Source organism: Neltuma alba, unplaced genomic scaffold (genome assembly GCF_004799145.2).
Source record: "Neltuma alba isolate B1F8T4 unplaced genomic scaffold, ASM479914v2 tig00011394_pilon, whole genome shotgun sequence".
Taxonomy (NCBI): Eukaryota; Viridiplantae; Streptophyta; class Magnoliopsida; order Fabales; family Fabaceae; genus Neltuma; species Neltuma alba.
The window spans coordinates 104,944-122,715 of NW_021636084.1; the positions used below are offsets into that span (position 1 = coordinate 104,944).

At 32.0% G+C, this 17,772-nt stretch overlaps 2 protein-coding genes across 2 annotated transcripts; both read right to left on the reverse strand.

The window, feature by feature from the left end:
* Positions 1 to 669: 669 nt before the first annotated feature.
* Positions 670 to 1,680, reverse strand: LOC114712696 (cytosolic sulfotransferase 15-like). The gene has a single exon (XM_028897242.1). It carries the CDS (start codon positions 1,678 to 1,680, stop codon positions 670 to 672), a length of 1,011 nt encoding a protein of 336 aa, XP_028753075.1.
* Positions 1,681 to 9,934: 8,254 nt separating this feature from the next.
* On the reverse strand, positions 9,935 to 10,639 carry LOC114712697 (cytosolic sulfotransferase 15-like). Its single transcript, XM_028897243.1, has one exon. The coding sequence runs from the start codon at positions 10,637 to 10,639 to the stop codon at positions 9,935 to 9,937; it is 705 nt and encodes a 234-aa protein (XP_028753076.1).
* Between the last annotated feature and the right edge of the window lie 7,133 nt (positions 10,640 to 17,772).

The window sequence follows — 17,772 nt, forward strand, 5'->3', positions numbered from 1 at the left end:
ATTTAAAAAACTACAATAAATACTTTCATCGGTGACTTATAATAAGAACCGATTCTTATAAGTGTTTTATTAAAATAAAGAGGAGGGGAGTGTTTTTAGTGACCGCACAGTGGGCAGTATTTGGTCTATTTGAATCTTATCCTTCTGGTCCTCATTTTTGTGGATCTCTTCATTTCTGCTATTCTTCCTGGAGATCAGTTTCTATTAGAAACGTTTGGAGGGGAAACTAAACGCATATTATGGAGATGTTTTGCATTTTGTGGCTATTGAGAGATCTTTTCATACCAAAAAAAGAAGAAGCGAATTTACAGCTACGATCCTCTAAGGTTTGCTTTAATGTTCTTTAAATAAAAATATTGAATCAACTTTATCACACGCCAAAGCCCCTATAACTTTCTTTTCAAAGAAAGAAATGTGTGTATTATATGTTTTGTATGGTACGGCGCCCTCCATTACTGTGAAGAGTTTCTCCATCTATATCACTCATCTCGTAGACGAGTGACTCAATGCTTCTCATGAACAAATAGTATAAGAAAATTTACTGCCCTCTGAAACACCCGTGCATTTCATACAATAAATGGATACAAGAAAACTAAACCTCATGCATGTTCACATGGACAGAACATTATAGTACACATTACGTGCAAATTTAAGCTTAGAATAGAATGATTAAAAGGATAAACCAGAGCCACCCAACTTATCTTCTATCACTTTGGACAATTTCTCTTGCATCCCAGGACTAAAATGATTCACCCAATCTCCTACTTTACCTTTCCTGAAGAAATTCTTGTTCTCATACTTCTGGATAAACTTGCCTTTCTTGTTAGCCTCCAATTCTTTCATCTTCTCAAAGCTACATAGCTCTATTATGCTTTCAATGACACCATTACTTTCTTCCTCTGAGTTAAATGGGAAACCCAAGAACTCAGCCACTCTTTTCAGGCAGAAATTGATATCTCCTTTCAAATCTTCATACTTTAAAAACAGAACCTTGTTTGGCGTCACTTTGCTTTCCCTCCAATAACTCAACATGTGAGTCCAGAATGGACCAAACTCATTGGCTCCCTTGGAGTACCTCTCAAGTGCTTCTTCACGGGATAACTTGGGCAATGACGGTGGGATAACTTTGTTGATGAATAGCCAAAACGACACGAAATGGTCAAATGGATTACGACATATATAGATTATCTTGCATTTGGTAATAGAATCTGGCAATGAATGAAATGGAATATGTGTACCAAAAAGTCTTGGTTCAGGCAAGTCAGAGAGATCAGGAATCTGGTTGTTTCCATAGTGGTTGAACTCAAAGAAAGGCACAAGGTCATGAGCATTGGAAATGAGCAAAGGATGGTTATGTTGCGAGGGAGAGAAACGATTACGATTCACAATGGCAAATACAAGGGCTTTTAACCAAGTAGTGCCAGATTTTGGTAAGGAGGCTATAATAACATCATTATCTTTTGCTTGGAAGTGCTTTTGAAAAGAGATTATGGCTTGAATTCGGGTTGGTGGATACCAAATATCTTGGTAGAGATAAAAGTATGGGAAGTCCCAACCTTTCTCTTTGGGTAGAGAAAGAAGCAACTCCTTACATTCTTGGCTAAGGTTTTCAGATTCTTCATTTTCAAGCTCAACATTTGGATGGGATTTTGTGAAGCTAGTAATAGAAGTTGCAGCCATTGAAATGCTGATGCAACCAGTAATGATAGGCAATAGAGTTGTTCGCCCACAAGTTGCATTCGTTAATTTATAGAGAGCTCTTATTAGCCGCTGACTTGTGCCGCTATTGATAGATGATGTGATGTGGATTTTCCTTCTCGATTTGAAAAAACAGAATTAAAAGTTAAGACTATGTCGCGTCACTTAGCCGCTGATAATTACAGACACTATTTAAAATTGGCAGTCATCATATGACTAATGAAAAACGACAAGGTTACCTATGTGGAAAGTGCGGAAATAGTAGAAATGATGTGCACTCATTTGGAATATGTCACGTGAGTAAAAATATATATGAAGAGTATTGGTTGGTTCTACTTTTCATTGTTTGCTTGTCTTCGAAATCATCTTGTGAGCAGAGCAGCAAAAAAAAAAAAAAACTTTTTTATCCTTAATATAAGACTTATTTAACTAATTTGATTAGATTAAAGATGTTAGGTAAGTTAGTTATTCATAAAAAATATGACATGCTTTTCCTAAAACACCATAATCATTTTTCTTAATATCCTCATTCCCTTTTCTACTTGATTATGGTTGATGGAGTATTCATGGAAGTAATTTAGGAAAAAATAATAAATATGAGAAATAGGTCTTCTATTTAGGACCAAAATTAGCTCAATAATTAGATCCTATATTAAAGATTGGAGGAGTATTTTTTAAAAAAATATTACCAGTTAAAAAATTATTTTTATTTTAGATCGGGTACCTAATAAAATAATTTTTTTCAAAAAATAAATATGAAAATACATAAAGCTGGACCTCCAAATTAAATCTGGACGTCCAGATTCATGCTCAGTCCGTCTATCCTCTCACTTCACTTAAAGCGTCATTTTCAAAAATTTACATTAATTCGCATAAATGATATATGTTTGATATTCCACAACTCAAGAGACAAGGAGTCATAGAAACCTGATATTCTGCGTGTTTGTATCTGTGTCATGTTTTCTGTTTTTAGAACAGTAAGATAAATTTTTTAGAATAAATTTTGGGAACAACAAATGGAAAAATTTAAAAGATTCGCGTACTCATAGTCCAGCCGTCCATGTGAAGAAGACAACAAAGTTGGTCAAACAAACATATTTTAATAATCAATAAAACTTATATCAAGTTGCTTCGAATCATTTTTTTTTTTTTAGGTTGCCCACTCAGTTCACCGGAGTTTTGCTCCAACTACATCTGGATCCGACCCGCGGCTCGAACTCGAGACCTTGCTTAAGCGGTACCAAACCGCTTACCACTTGGACTAACCCCGTTGGTAGTTGCTTCAAATCATTATATTCATTGTCTCAAATGTTTTATCTCAAATATCATGAATTTAAATAACAAATTTTAAATTTATTAGACCGAAACATTAATACTTTTTTCCAAAAATTAGTTTATTATGTAAAAAGTAGAACTCAATCTTAAAAAAATCATCATTTTACATGGTACTATCGAAGTAGTATTTTTTTTTTTCTTACGGAAAAACTCCATTAACCGTTTAGATTGGTGTTCCTAGTATGTTGTATTATTAATATAAGAATTAGTTTAATTTTTAATTTGGTCCTAAGTATAAGATTTTAATCCACTTTGTCTCTTATATTTATTTATTTTTCCAAAATAATCCTTATAGTAATTGCAAATATTAAAGTTTCATTATATGGAGGTCTAGCTAATAAACATAATTAGCAAAGATATTTTAGAAAAAACAACATCTATTTATTACAAATAACTAACTTAACTAATTTTTTTAATGTACTCAAATTAGTTAACTAGCTCTTATTCTTTTATTAAGGATAGGAGGTAATATCTTTAAACATTATGCACTCTTTATTAAGGAAAAAAAGAAGGTAATTTCTCTCTCTCTCTCTCTCTATATATATATATATTATGTTACTAGATATTTTCCTTTATGTTCTTGAAAATTTAGATAAATACTTTATTTATGTGATTTTAGTCATTTTCATTTATAATTAATGATAGGAAGAATCCCTAAAAGAGATACTCAAATAACTCAAATTTTTATTTGGATCATTAAATCTATCAAACTCCTAATTAGGTTACATGACCCAAAAAAATCATCATTTTACATGGTACTACCGAAGTAGTATTTTTTTTTTTTCTTACGGAAAAACTCCATTAACCGTTTAGATTGGTGTTCCTAGTATGTTGCATTATTAATATAAGAATTAGTTTAATTTTTAATTTGGTCCTAAGTATAAGATTCTAATCCACTTTGTCTCTTATATTTATTTATTTTTCCAAAATAATCCTTATAGTAATTGCAAATATTAAAGTTTCATTATATGGAGGTCTAGCTAATAACATAATTAGCAAAGATATTTTAGAAAAAACAACATCTATTTATTACAAATAATTAACTTAACTAATTTTTTTAATGTACTCAAATTAGTTAACTAGCTCTTATTCTTTTGTTAAGGATAGGAGGTAATATCTTTAAACATTATGCACTCTTTATTAAGGAAAAAAAGAAGGTAATTTCTCTCTCTCTCTCTCTATATATATATTATGTTACTAGATATTTTCCTTTATGTTCTTGAAAATTTAGATAAATACTTTATTTATGTGATTTTAGTCATTTTCATTTATAATTAATGATAGGAAGAATCCCTAAAAGAGATACTTAAATAACTCAAATTCTTATTTGGATCATTAAATCTATCAAACTCCTAATTAGGTTACATGACCCAAAAAAGAATTTTAAAATCTTATAAAATGACTCTAATGTTACTTTCATTAGAAACCAAAAGACAAAATTTCTAAATTAACATGTTTTATTTTGTGTTAACACGTGTTAATTATAAATTAATATTTTCTGTCTCCATAATATACCTGCACAAGTTTTTGTATAAAACTTGATCATAATACAATACTAAAAATTAATAAGTTTAATTATGCAATTAACAAGTTTCATTAATTAAACTAACAACTTTATGTCTCTAAAACACTTGCAATAATTCTCTAAATAAAACTTGATCACAATACAATATTGAAAATTAATATGTTTCATTTTACAGTTAATACGTTTTAATTCTATATTTACAACGTTTTATCTCCATAACATACTTATAATAAATCTTTGAATAAAACTCAGTCATAATATAATCTTAAAAATTAACATATTCTATTGCCTTTAAACACGTTTCAATTCCAAATTAACAAGTTTCTATCTTCATAACATACTTTTAATAAGTCTTTGAATAAAACTTTATCAAAACATAACTTTAAAAATTGACATGTTTCATTTTGCAATTTACATGTTTCAATTTTAAATTAACAACTTTCCGTCATGATGAAACTATCTAGATTAAAAGAAGAAGATTTAATATAAAAACTAACTCACCGTTGCCTCCTTGATCAATTGTTTGACTTTGTAACAGTAGACATCATGGTGAGAACCCACAAGGGAAAAATCCCACGAACCCACAACCGATCTGAATATACGCACCCCAAGAACGTAAACAAAGGTCTGGTGATCTGCTTGAACCCTTGAACACGGAAGAACAAGGACCCGAAGTGTTGAAAGACGCCACAAGATTGATCAAGCCTTGATAAGTCTGTTAGTTCAATGAAGAACCCTAGAGAGAACTCCTCTCAATCAGAAATTGCAAAATGCAAGTTTTCATTCAAAATTCCAAATCTCCTCCCAAAATGAGGGTTACAATATCTTATAGAGGATACATTCAAGATCTGACCTAAAAAGCATTAAATGCAATCTAGAAAATCAAAACATAATAAATTCATAAGGACTTGATTTAGGTAACTTGGAAATTCAAAAGTCAAATCTGCCAACTAATTATGAATTTTCGCACAAATGCATTTAATGAAATATAATCAGCATATCAAGCCCAAAATATGATTAATTAGGCCCAAATGAGTCTTCTCATGTGTTGTACTTGATCCAAGCTCCTTAAATTGAAGTCTCCAAGCCCAAGATATGATCAGTAGCTCCATTTTCAGCCCAAATGACATTAGTGACATCCTCAGCATTTTTATCCAGATTTGATACTCCAATAAATGCCATTTGCTTTGTCAAGGTGTCTTGCACTAGCCCACTCAAAGCTTCCTTAATTCTTTTAGCTCTTGCTCTTGTGATTGGTCCAGTTGGGATTTGCAATGGATCATTGGAAGTTGAGGAGTTAGCTTGCTGTATCGCATCACATCAATTTTCTTTTATTCAAAGCTTTTACACAACATGAGAATGTTGAAAAATCTGTATCTCTCTAGATTTCTAATGAAAAGGGCATTAGAATTATTTCATAAAATTTTAAAACTTCTTTTTGGGTCATATGACCTGATTAGGACTTTAACAAATTCAATAACCTAAATAAGAATTTGAGTTATTTAAATGTCTTTTTAAGGGATTTTTTTTTCTTAATTATATGGTTTTAAATTTTAAGTTATTTTGTAAGATAATTTTTGTCACATGGTAAAAATGGAAATATTTTTGAGGAGGTAATTGTAATCAAATTCACAAGAATCAATAATTTTTCACGACAATATTACATATTAATTTAGCAAACACAGCACCGAAAGCTATAGATTCAAATGGAAGGGTTTTCCACTTTGACATGATGTTTTAAGTCTCAAGGCATCTAATCTTTTTCTAATTGTTAGGTTTTAGTATTGATAAATATTAGCAAACTAAAGTGACAAATTAGTGTCTAAATAATCCAAACTAAACCAAATCAAAATCGATCATTATCTTGAATTAGAAAAATTATCCATAATTGCATAGATATATTGATAACAATTTTAAATATATACTGGCTAAATTAAAAAAATGAATAAACATAATTATCAAAATATATGTTTATATATTTATATATGCGGAGGCTAGCCTTTACGTGCCTAGCCTAAAATCATTTTTTTTCCAAACCTGGCCTTTGATGGGTTTAGGTCTAAATGGGCCAAGCCGTTTTATCAGCTCCAAATTAGACAGCCATATGTAAAAAAAAAAAGAAAAGAAAAAAGAGCAACAGCAACAAAGGGAAATTAATTTAAAAGATTTGACGTCAAATTGAAAAATATTACGATTTCATGATATTATTGTAATAATCATGATGAGGCCAAATTTATTGGTTATTTTTAGCTTTATTTAAAGGTTTTCAACAATTGGAGGTGGTATCAAGGCCAAAATTTAACTCACGTGTTCCCAAATATTTACTATCATAAATCTTGTCATTGCAGCTGGGAATCACGAGCAATTTTTCAATATTTTGTTTCTTACCTCAGATGTCACAGCAATTCCCCCAAAAAAAAAAAAAACCATTGGAAGTGGTACGTAGCTAGGAATCAGAACCTTAAATTTAACTCATCTCTCAAATATTTATAGCATCACTTAGAATGTGATGCAGATGTTGATAAGTATAGGCAAATGGATCAAGTTCTATCGCCTACCACTATGAAACATCTATCTATTATAAATATAAAATTACACATTTGATATCGCCTATAATCCTGGACTGTTACGCCTACCCCTCTATTATTTGAAATTAAATAGTCACAATCACAGCAGAATGATCTGTCGACGCTTGATATGTGATTTTGATCATTTTCATTTACAACTAAATACATAATTTTTTAGTGATATGTTTAGATAATTTTTGTCCATTAGTTGCGTGTTTGATAGATTTTAAATATAAAAATGAAAATATTTTTGAAGAGAAAATTGTTACGAAATCAACAATATTAATAATCTTTCACCAAATTCCTTAGAAGATTTTTGGCCAAAAAAATCTTTAAAACATTTGGTAATCCATAGTTCAGCTGTGCACGGGAAGAAGATAAAGAAGTTGGTCAAAGAATCATATTTCACCTTATTAATAATATCTCTATTTAATACATTAATTTAATGTGGGAAACATATTGATGATATATCCTTTATCTCATACTAAAACGATCCTTTTATATAATCATTATTGAATTTGCCACGAGTGTTGGAATTAACAAAAGTTGTGGATGGCTAAATCATTGTACATGATGAAAGATTAGCGGTGGGGTAAACGAAGTGGCAATAACTATGATTATTATGTGCACCCCATGCCAAAGTATCTTGGGAGAATTACCATAAGGTTCTAAGAAAATAATTTAATCATCAAAAAGCCTCAACCGCAAATGAACATTATAAATCAGTTATCATTTCCTGCATTGAAATTTGTCATTGCATGCTCAATTGTCAATGACTTTAGGGTAATTAAATTTCTTTCTTGAGATCTGATTATAATTTTTTTCAATTTAAGTCTCTTAAAATATTAGTCCTTAAAGATGTAAATAGTCTTAAAATGGTGATATAGACTCACCAAATGTCATCTAGTTGAAACTTTTATGGATACTTGGGAAAAAAAATACTCAAAACATAGGGAATGCTCCCATGAGGAAAAAAATATTTATGACATATCCTTTATCTAATGCTAAAACGATCCTTTTATATAATCATTATTGAATTTTGCCACGAGTGTTGGAATTAACAAAAGTTGTGGGTGGCTAAATCATTGCACATGATGAAAGGTTAGTGGTGGGGGGAAACGAAGCAGCAATAACTATGATTATTATGTGCGCCATGCCAAAGTGTCAATGGAATTTAATTGGGAGAATTACGGTAAGGTTCCAAGACAATAACTTAATTATTAAAAAGTCTCAATAACATGTTAGCAGTATAAATCAGTTGTCATTTCCTATAATAAAACTTGTCATTGCATGTTCCTTAGTTGTGAACGGACTTTAGGGTAATTAAACCCCTTCCTTGGACCTAATTGTAACTTTTTCAATTTAATTCGTTTTAAAATATTAGTCTTTGAAGATATAAATGGCCTTAAAGTAATGATACGGACTCACCAAAGGTCACCTAGTTGGAGCTTTTATAGATGACAGGAATAAAAAATACTCAAAACGCAGTGCAGAGAAATAAAAAAGTATTCATGAGAGGAAACACACCTGCTGATTTGAAGAGGAAAGAAAAGGGGAAGGGGTTAGGACGGAGAGGAGGGTCAGCGAAGTCATCCCCCTTAACGCCAACACATGTTGAAGGTCTAAGCCACCCCAGAAACTGAAGTAGTTGGGTGAAAAATCAGTTGTGAAGATGACGTAAAAAACTGATATTTGATACTGAATATCAGTGGTGAAAGCTTCTTTTCCCTTTTAGCGCATAGAAATAAAAAGAACAGGTCCTTGTTGGTTTTGGAAGCTGTGATTATTGCACTGCATTCTAAAAACTCATTTCCTCTGTATAATTGTTTTGTGCGCTGTGTTTTGAGGACTTTTTTGTGTGTTATGCACATACGATCCAAGTTGATACCATTTGGTTAGTCTACATTATTATTTTAATGCTGTTTATGACACTTTGACATATTTTAACGCCATTATACTTTTAGGGACTAATATTTTGAGACAGATTGAATTATATTTTTGAGACCAAAATCATGAATTTGAAATTTGAAAAACCAAACTCAAAATGGGTACAAATTACAGAGATAAAAAATTGTATAAATCCTAAGTTAATTATTTGTAATAAATGTATGCGCTTGTGTGTTGTGTTCCTAAAATATCTCCTTTAATCATTTACAATATTAAAAACCATTCTTATTAACGAAAACTCTCTTTAGTACAATCAATAAGATTGCTTATGAAAAAATTGCATGTAATTCATGAGACAAAATAGATTGAATTCTTATAGGACCAAAAAAAAACTCTTTAAGTAACTTTGTTTAGAATCGGAGAGAGGTTGATTGGCCCTATGACCACCATCACTGTGTGAACGCTTTAATGCAGTGGATAGATATGTGAGCAAGAAGATAAAGTAACCTTTCTATAAAATGAGGAAATATTAAAAATTATAGTCATCATCGGCCTCTACATATATTATAACTCATCGGGTCTAATTATGGCTTTTCCTTTTTTTTTTCCCTATGAAAAAAAGTTGATGGCTCATCCAACGTTACTTAATCCAAGTAAGTCTGAATTTGCTGTGCAATCTGAATTGACTGAAAGCGTTGGAATGGGCAAATCTTCTTTTCTAACAGGTGGATTTAATCAAGAAAATATTGGAATAATTTTCTTACAGATTAATATTGATTTAAGTACAAGAACAATCAAATGTTTGTTCTCGTCACCAGAGAACAATATGAAACACAATTTATTCATGGGCTTTATTATATTTCTCTTCAGGTGCTTTAACTCTAACCCTCCCCAAGTACACATAAAATACCCGACGAGAAGCTTAGGCCATTATTGAAATATAAGTATTGGAGAGAGAAATCAAAAAGATAGACCAGACCCACCTCTCTTCTATCACACTGGACAATTTCTCTACCATCCAAGGGTTAAAATGATTAACCCAATCACCTGCTACACCTTTTCTAAAGAAGACCTTGTTTTCATACTTGCCCACCATTTTTCCAGTCTTGTTCACATCCAATTCCTTCATCTTCTTAAAACTGCACAGCTCGATAATGTTTTCAATAACCCCATTGCCTTCCTCTTCCGAGTTAAATGGGCAGTTCAAGAACTCAGCCACTCTTTTCAAATAGAACGTGACATCCCCTGTCAAATCCCCGTACTTTAAAAACAGAACCTTGTTTGGTGTCTCTATGCTTTCTCTCCAATAACCCAAAATATTTGTCCAAAATGGACCAAACTCATTGATTCCCTCGGAATACCTCTCTAATGCTTCTTCCAAGATAATCTGGGTAATGATGATGGTGCAATTGCATTGATGAAAAACCACAGAGACACAACTGTCAAATGGGTTACGACATATGTAGATTATCTTGCATTTGGACTTAGCAATTGAATCAGGCAATGAATGAAACAAGAAGTGTGTGCTAAAAAGTCTTGGTTCAGGTAAGTTAGAGAGATCCGGAATCTGCTCTTTTCCATAAAGATGGAATTCAAAGAAAGGTACAAGGTCATGGGCATGGGACATGAGTAAAGGTTTTTTTTTTTTTTTTTGGGTGAAGGAGAGAAGCGATTACGATTCACTATGGCAAAACGAGCTTTCAACCAAGTAGTGCCAGATTTTGGTAAGGAAGCTATAACAATATCACTATCTTTTGCTTGGAATTGCTTTTGAAAAGTGTGTATCGCTTGGATACGAGCAGGTGAAAACCAAATGCCTTGACAGAGATAAATGGGAAGGGACACTCCAACCCTTCTCTTTGGGAAGAGAACGAAGCAGGCCCTTGCATTCTTGGCTAAAATTTTCATATTCTTCCTCTTCAGATTTGTTCTCGAGCTCAACATTTGATAGGTTTTCTGTGAAGGGAGTGGTATAATTGCAGCCATCGGAACACTAATGATTAGTTAACAAGAGATAATAGGCGTTATAAGAACTTAGCTTTCATATTTCCGTTATTTATAGCATCACTTAGCAACTAATTAAAATATCGGCGCTCTGAGACATCAATCATCAACGTACGTGTAGTTGATTTCCTTATCAATCGATTCTTACCTTTAACTTTGGAGCTTCTTAATGTTTTGTCCTTTCAATTCTTATCTTTGACTTTTCCAAGTCCAATGTTTATTTGTGATTCCGATCCTTTTTGAACAATATAAGTTGACCTCAGTAATTATAAATAGCTAACAAGAATAATGGCGTGATTTTTCCCCTGATAAAGTAATAATATCAATAATTTTAACAAATGTGACCTGATCTTCTCAAATATTTGTGTATTTTTTAAAAAAAATTGCAATTAAATTACTCCGGTAAAAGAAAAAATAGAACATGAACAGGAAAAATAGACTGATCGGGAGAGGAAGTTTATGTTTTCCAAACCAAGGAAAAAAATAGTGAGATTAGCAGAGGAAGATAGATCAAATTAGTTTGGATGGGGATTGCATGATGCCATGATCTATTGATGCATTTGAATTATTTTCTTTTGCCAAAATTTAAATTATTGTTAGGAGAATATCAAAAGAGTTAATCTAGGGAAAGAATGGGAAGTATGGGTATGAGAGATAAAATGGGTTGAAATATTACATTTAAGACTAATAAGCAAGTTGCATTATTTATAACATGACCCGGTCCCCGATTTAATTATTTGAAATTAAGAAACAAGGCCAGATGGTAGACAGATCTGAATATCAAGCATGCATGTGAATGGATTCACCGATCCATGGTCTAGCTGCGCAAATGAAGAAGATAAGGAAGTTAATTCAAAAGTATATTTCAATAATATCCATTACTAAAATAATCCTTTAATATGATCATTATTATGATGTGCCAGGTGGTGGTTCAGTAGCAATCATCGGCTTAAAAATTTTGCTACAAAGCCTCCAGTATTTATAGCATCACTTGGCTTGTGATGCGATTACTTGAAATCAATAATTCAATCATTATTAGATATGCAATATTTTAACTTTTTTTTTTGGGTCATAATTCACATACCCGTGATACCCTCTACTAAAGATTTAAACTCGTAATCCCACACTTAAAAGAAGTTTTATGGAGCCAATAGGAACTTGCTTTAAAAAAATCAAAAATTATAAATTGATTAATGAGTTATGGAAAAAATTATGAAATAAAATAGAGAGATTAAGGAAAAAAACTGAACTGATCTTGACACTAGGAAACATGCATTCCAAAAAACATTGAACATACAAAACTAACATCCAAATAAAACAATAATTCAAGAACGTTGAGTATAACAACACAAGAGTTGATCAGCCTCTCATGTCAGAGAGTATCCTCACAAGAATAAAAAAAACAAGTATGCTGAATAGTTCTTTATTAAAATATCAATAATGAACATATAATACTTGACTTTAAATAGAAAATAAGATTGAACATATGCTAGAACCCCAGAAAGCCCTAAAGCCCAACATGGTTAGGCATAGAGGAGTAAGGTGATGCCATTGTCACTTTAGTGATCTTAGGTGTTTGAGGATGTCAGATGGGAGGAAGAAGGATATTATATTGGATTTCACTACAAAAAATAGAAAATTAGCAACGAAATTTAGTAATGAAATTTGATTAGCAACGGATATTGATGGAATTCAATTAGCGATAGAATTAGCAACAAAAATGGAATTAATAGGGACAGAATTCTTTTTATCGCTAATTTCACCATTACTAATTATTTAGTGACAACATTCCTTTACTAATTAGCAATGGATTACTAACAGATTGGTGATAAAAATTAGTGACAAAAAATTTCAGTCACTAATTAGAGACGGATATCTCATGAAAATTCTACCATAAAATAGTGATAGATTTGTAATGAAAATTTTGTCACAAATTAGTGATGGAAATTTTCCGTCACTAATTTCCATCACTAAATTTTTTTTATTTTGTAAATTTAAAATACCACATGGCAACCACTACGTCATCATTTCCCTCAACCTCACCACCCATTCTCTCAAGAGATTCTTAGGTGAACCTAGAGTGCCATGTAATCTATGGTCTAACCAATCAAAAAAGAACATCTCAGGTTATTTTAATATGATATGGCACTTTTTAAATATTAGCTGGCAAATTAAAAAAAAAGGAGGGAGGAAATATCATCTTCAAATGACAAAGTGTCAAAATAATTTTATTCTGTAGTTGATCTAGCTTGCTAGGTATCAAAACCTTCGCATATAACTTTTTAAAAAATGAACACAGATCCACCAAAAACATAGAGACATCAAGAGGGAGTATACTTCTGAGTGCTAAAAGAACTAATTGTTACATCAAAATACGAGAGTCATGACTCTTTAACCCAGTAACCTTTTGAGCTTGTAGATCAATACTTCTTGAGATGTTGCTAGAATATCCATCAAGGACATTTATTTTCTTTAATGTTGATAGAAAAATATCCTTGTTCTGCTTTGTCAAGGTAAATTTAGCTCGTTGAAACCTATCATTATCATCAGGCTAGCATCTAGATGAATTCTAACTGACAGGTGGTCTTTAGACTTTTCGGGTTCGTTGAGCAATGTGTACAACACATTATTGCACTTTTTTTTTTATCTGCATGATTTCAAGACTATGGTGGATCAAATTAAATGTCCAATAAGGAAGGATGAAAAAGATAGTGCCATGAGTACATCATTTGGCTCGTTCGACTTCATCAATCTTGCCAAACTCGACATCAACACCTTCTTACTGTCAGAATATATCCACACCAGATAAAGTAAGAGGACGTTCTCTTTTTTTCTTGTTTACCATTAAAGCGATTCTGTTGCAATTTAAATCTGCGTTTTGAATTGAGGAACTGCCATTGCCCTATAAAGCACCATTTATGACTATGTGGAAGGCGCATAGGTTTGGAGTCAAAGTTGCACTCAAGACAAGCCAACCCAATATGCACGTTCTAATTGGATAATGTTCTTAACTCGAGAAAATTACTAATCATCCACATCAAGGCTAGGCGAAGGTTGAAAAGCTTTTTCCCATGGGTCATAGGTTTCCACAACTATAGTCCACAGCTTGATCAATTCTTTTATCAACAATTGTAGGTAGACATCTCTATCATTTGCAGGTGCTTTCTTCCTAGGAATGATCATGGAAAGCAAAAAAAGAGCTCAATTTCTTGCACATCTAAGATGGGAGATTGTACAAAATTAACATCATAGGCCATATACTGTAACTGGTGCTCATGTTACCAAAGCAATTAAAACCATCGATCGCCAATACAAGTTGGACATTTTAAGATCGGCAGCAAATTTGGATACTCAGAGTTGAACACTTTTGATGCCTTGAAATCTCTTAGGTGTCTTAACTTACCATCTGTATTTTTGTCAACATCATGCTACCTCATAGGCTCAGCCATTTTTGATGGCATATACATTTTTTGTAACCGCAGCTTCAAAGAAAAGTACCTAAGAATTAAAATATGAAAAAAATATATTAGTTTGTTAATGAAATAATCATTAAAAAAATAACATTAAAGCAAACAATACCTTGGAGTCTTTGCGGATTTCTTCTTTTGTCTTTTTCCCTTTCGTGTGCGCTTATACCTAGATGTCTTGCACCTTTTACAAATCTCCTCTCTTACATCATCTCTGTAGTGCAGCATACAATTATTTGGGCATGCATCAATTTTCATGTAGTTCAAGCCAAGCTTGTTAATCATATTTTTTGCTTCATAGAAGGACAGTGGGAATTCCGCATCGGGGAATGTATCTGTTAATAATTCCAAAAGCATTGACTTTTCCTTGTCTGTGATACTGCACAAGCATCTTATATGATATGACCTTACCAAGAATGATAACTTTGAGTACTTTGTACACATATGATACAAAGGCTTATCAGTTTCATTCATGAGGTCAAAAAAACTTTGAGCAGCTTCATTCCTTAGGAACTCCGGTTCAGGTCCTCGTACTTCTTTAGTGGATATGTGTTTGTGAACCCCAAATGCATCACGCATAGTGTCATTAATAGGATGAGACTCCTCTGCTTCAACTCCCCTATGGGAAATTGTAAGAGTTGACTGAGCAATCATTTCATGTTGTTTACAATGAAAAGACCAAAATGTATAATTTCTTGGGAAAGGCTTCAAAATTAAATGATCTCTAAAAACACTTCATGTGTGCCATTTGTGAAATTGCATCTAGGACATGGACAAAGAAGCTTACAGTTAGTAGTTATATTGGCAAAAGCAAATTCCAAGAAAGAGTTCAATCGAGCCAAATAACATCGAGACTGCCACATCTAGTAACATAGCAATTAGGGATAAAGAATATTCTTGAACAGTTGAGGGCCAAAAAGGATAAGGAGGAATAGAAGAATTTTATTGGAAAATATTTATTATGATTTTCCAAGTTAAATGTGAAAGTTTGACTAATTAAGGAAAATTGGTCAAATATAATTATGGAAAGATATTTCCAAGCCTTAGAAAATTAAGAAAAATAAGGATAATATCTTTTGAGAATTATATGAGATTATATAATTGGTTTTATGACCAAAGTACCTTTATAGAAATTACAGAGAAATTTAAGGATAATTTAGGCCAATTTAAGGGATTTTATTTAGAAAATTCCAAATAAATATTTTTAAGGAAAATAAAATTCTAAGAAAATTCTTATGATACCCCAAGGAATTATAAGAGATTATGGAATTAAAAGAAGACCCTCAAGTATCCAAAATTTTTTTTAATTCCTTTGAAAAGTGGAATAATCAATAAAGAGAAGGAAATTAGTTTTCATTTTTAGTTAATTATTGGGAAATTTAATTTTGAGACAAAGAGGGCATTTTGGGAAGATAAAAATGAGGAGAATAAATTATGGATCTGACAGAAAATAATTACAGAGGCTAGAATACTATAATTATAGAAAAGAAATTAAACCCGGAGTCAAAGTACACTGATAAAGCAAGACTAGAGTCTTACAATTCAAATGGCTCACAATTGGCCATATATCAAGCCCCTAATGGAGAGGATTTGAATTTGCCCAGTGTCACTCCTTAAATGGAGAGGATTTTGACTTTTGGTAATTGATTTCTTTTGGAATTAGTTAATTAAGAAAGAAAAACTAAGACAAAAGGGGGTAATGACACTTGTAACTTCATTTATGATAGTGGTTGGGGTATTTTTGGTTCATTAAAGGATTTCTCCCACCCCTATTTTCAGATTAATATTTTGTTCAAGAGTGACCAAGAGAGAAAAGAGAGAACTTGGAGGAGAAATCAAGAGAAAGCCATCAACTTTGATCATCCAAGCAAGGTTTAAGATTAGTTTTTGGTTCTAAGTTGTGCCTTGCTTTGTTTACTTGAGTTGTATGGTTAGAAATTCATGGTTCTTTCCTTTTTCTTGTGCTGGCCAAAACATGTTTATGAGAAGGGAAGAAGTTTTGTTGGTCCAACATATTAGAACACTTCAAAGCATGATAGATCCTAGTGGTTACAAGTGGTTGTAGGTTGTTTTTGAAGTGTTTTCTTTGTTGTGTTGTATGAGGACCATTTCAGCCAAGACTAGAGCTGAACCCTAGGATGAGTTTTTCAATATTTTGAGGCATCCATTGGTGTTCAAAATGAAAAATGGTATAGGATAAACCTAAAGAATAAGTGTTAGAAGCATTAGAATCAAAGTTGTAATTTTTAGATGATAAACCCTATAGGTTCGGTCAAGTAGAATCTGAAAGGAGGGGTTTTTTCTTAAATCCAAGTAGATATTTGGATTCTACATGAAAAAATCATGTAGGAATGAATCAAGAAAGAATTTTTAGGGTTAAGGAAACAAACTCTAAAAATTTAAAGAATAACGGTAGAAGCTTTAAGGGACAAGGGTTGTCTTTGAGTTGTGTTTTTGTTTTTGCTTGGTTTGGTTGATGATTGTTGCTACCCTTTTGTGAATTTCCATATTAGGGTTTAGTATCTGTGGAAGCTAGAAAGAAGAACAAGAAAATCAAAGAGCATTGGATCAAGGTAGTGGGATTTAATTAGCCATTAATGTTAACTTTGCACTATTATTTATGGCATGAATGCTTGCTATTATATGGTTGAACTATGATGTTTGTGATATGGTTGCTCCTTGCATTTGTTGCCATGGCCTTGCATGTTGAGGTTGCCTATTTATAAGAAGATTAGTTTTCCTATGATAGCTAATGTTGAAATGCTTTATAATGATACATGTTAATATTTTGGTTGATTGATCTTGCTACTGAGATTTCATTGAAATCTCATCCCCCATATGTAACATAACATTTTATAGGCTGAATCATCAAAAGGGAGGCTGCAAATCCAATGATAAAAATGGTGATGAACCATGAGGAAACAATTATGTTTGGTCATGTATAAGTATATATGCTTGATGCTGTAACCCTAAGTAGGACGCCAATTTTGATCCACGTTTTATTTAAGTTACTGAATGCATTAAATCACAAAATTTATTATGAATGTAGATTACATTCTAAGCTTTAATTTGATAGGTAGCATGTTAGAAATGGCTAACTACACAATTTATAATGATTTTTCAAAATTAAGGTCTAGAATCTGAAAAAAGAGTTTTTACCAACAGGACAGAAATGACTTTCACAAAAAACCTGATACTTTTTCAAATGGAATTGATTCACAATATTATTTTTTATTGAAATATCATTCAAAGAGCTTTCTATAGAATTTTGAACCACTCTATTTCAATT

Bases quoted from the DNA above. Each gene is read 5' to 3' on its own strand.
- LOC114712696 (XM_028897242.1), bottom strand. From the start codon at position 1,680: ATGGCTGCAACTTCTATTACTAGCTTCACAAAATCCCATCCAAATGTT.
- LOC114712697 (XM_028897243.1), bottom strand. From the start codon at position 10,639: ATGTCCCATGCCCATGACCTTGTACCTTTCTTTGAATTCCATCTTTAT.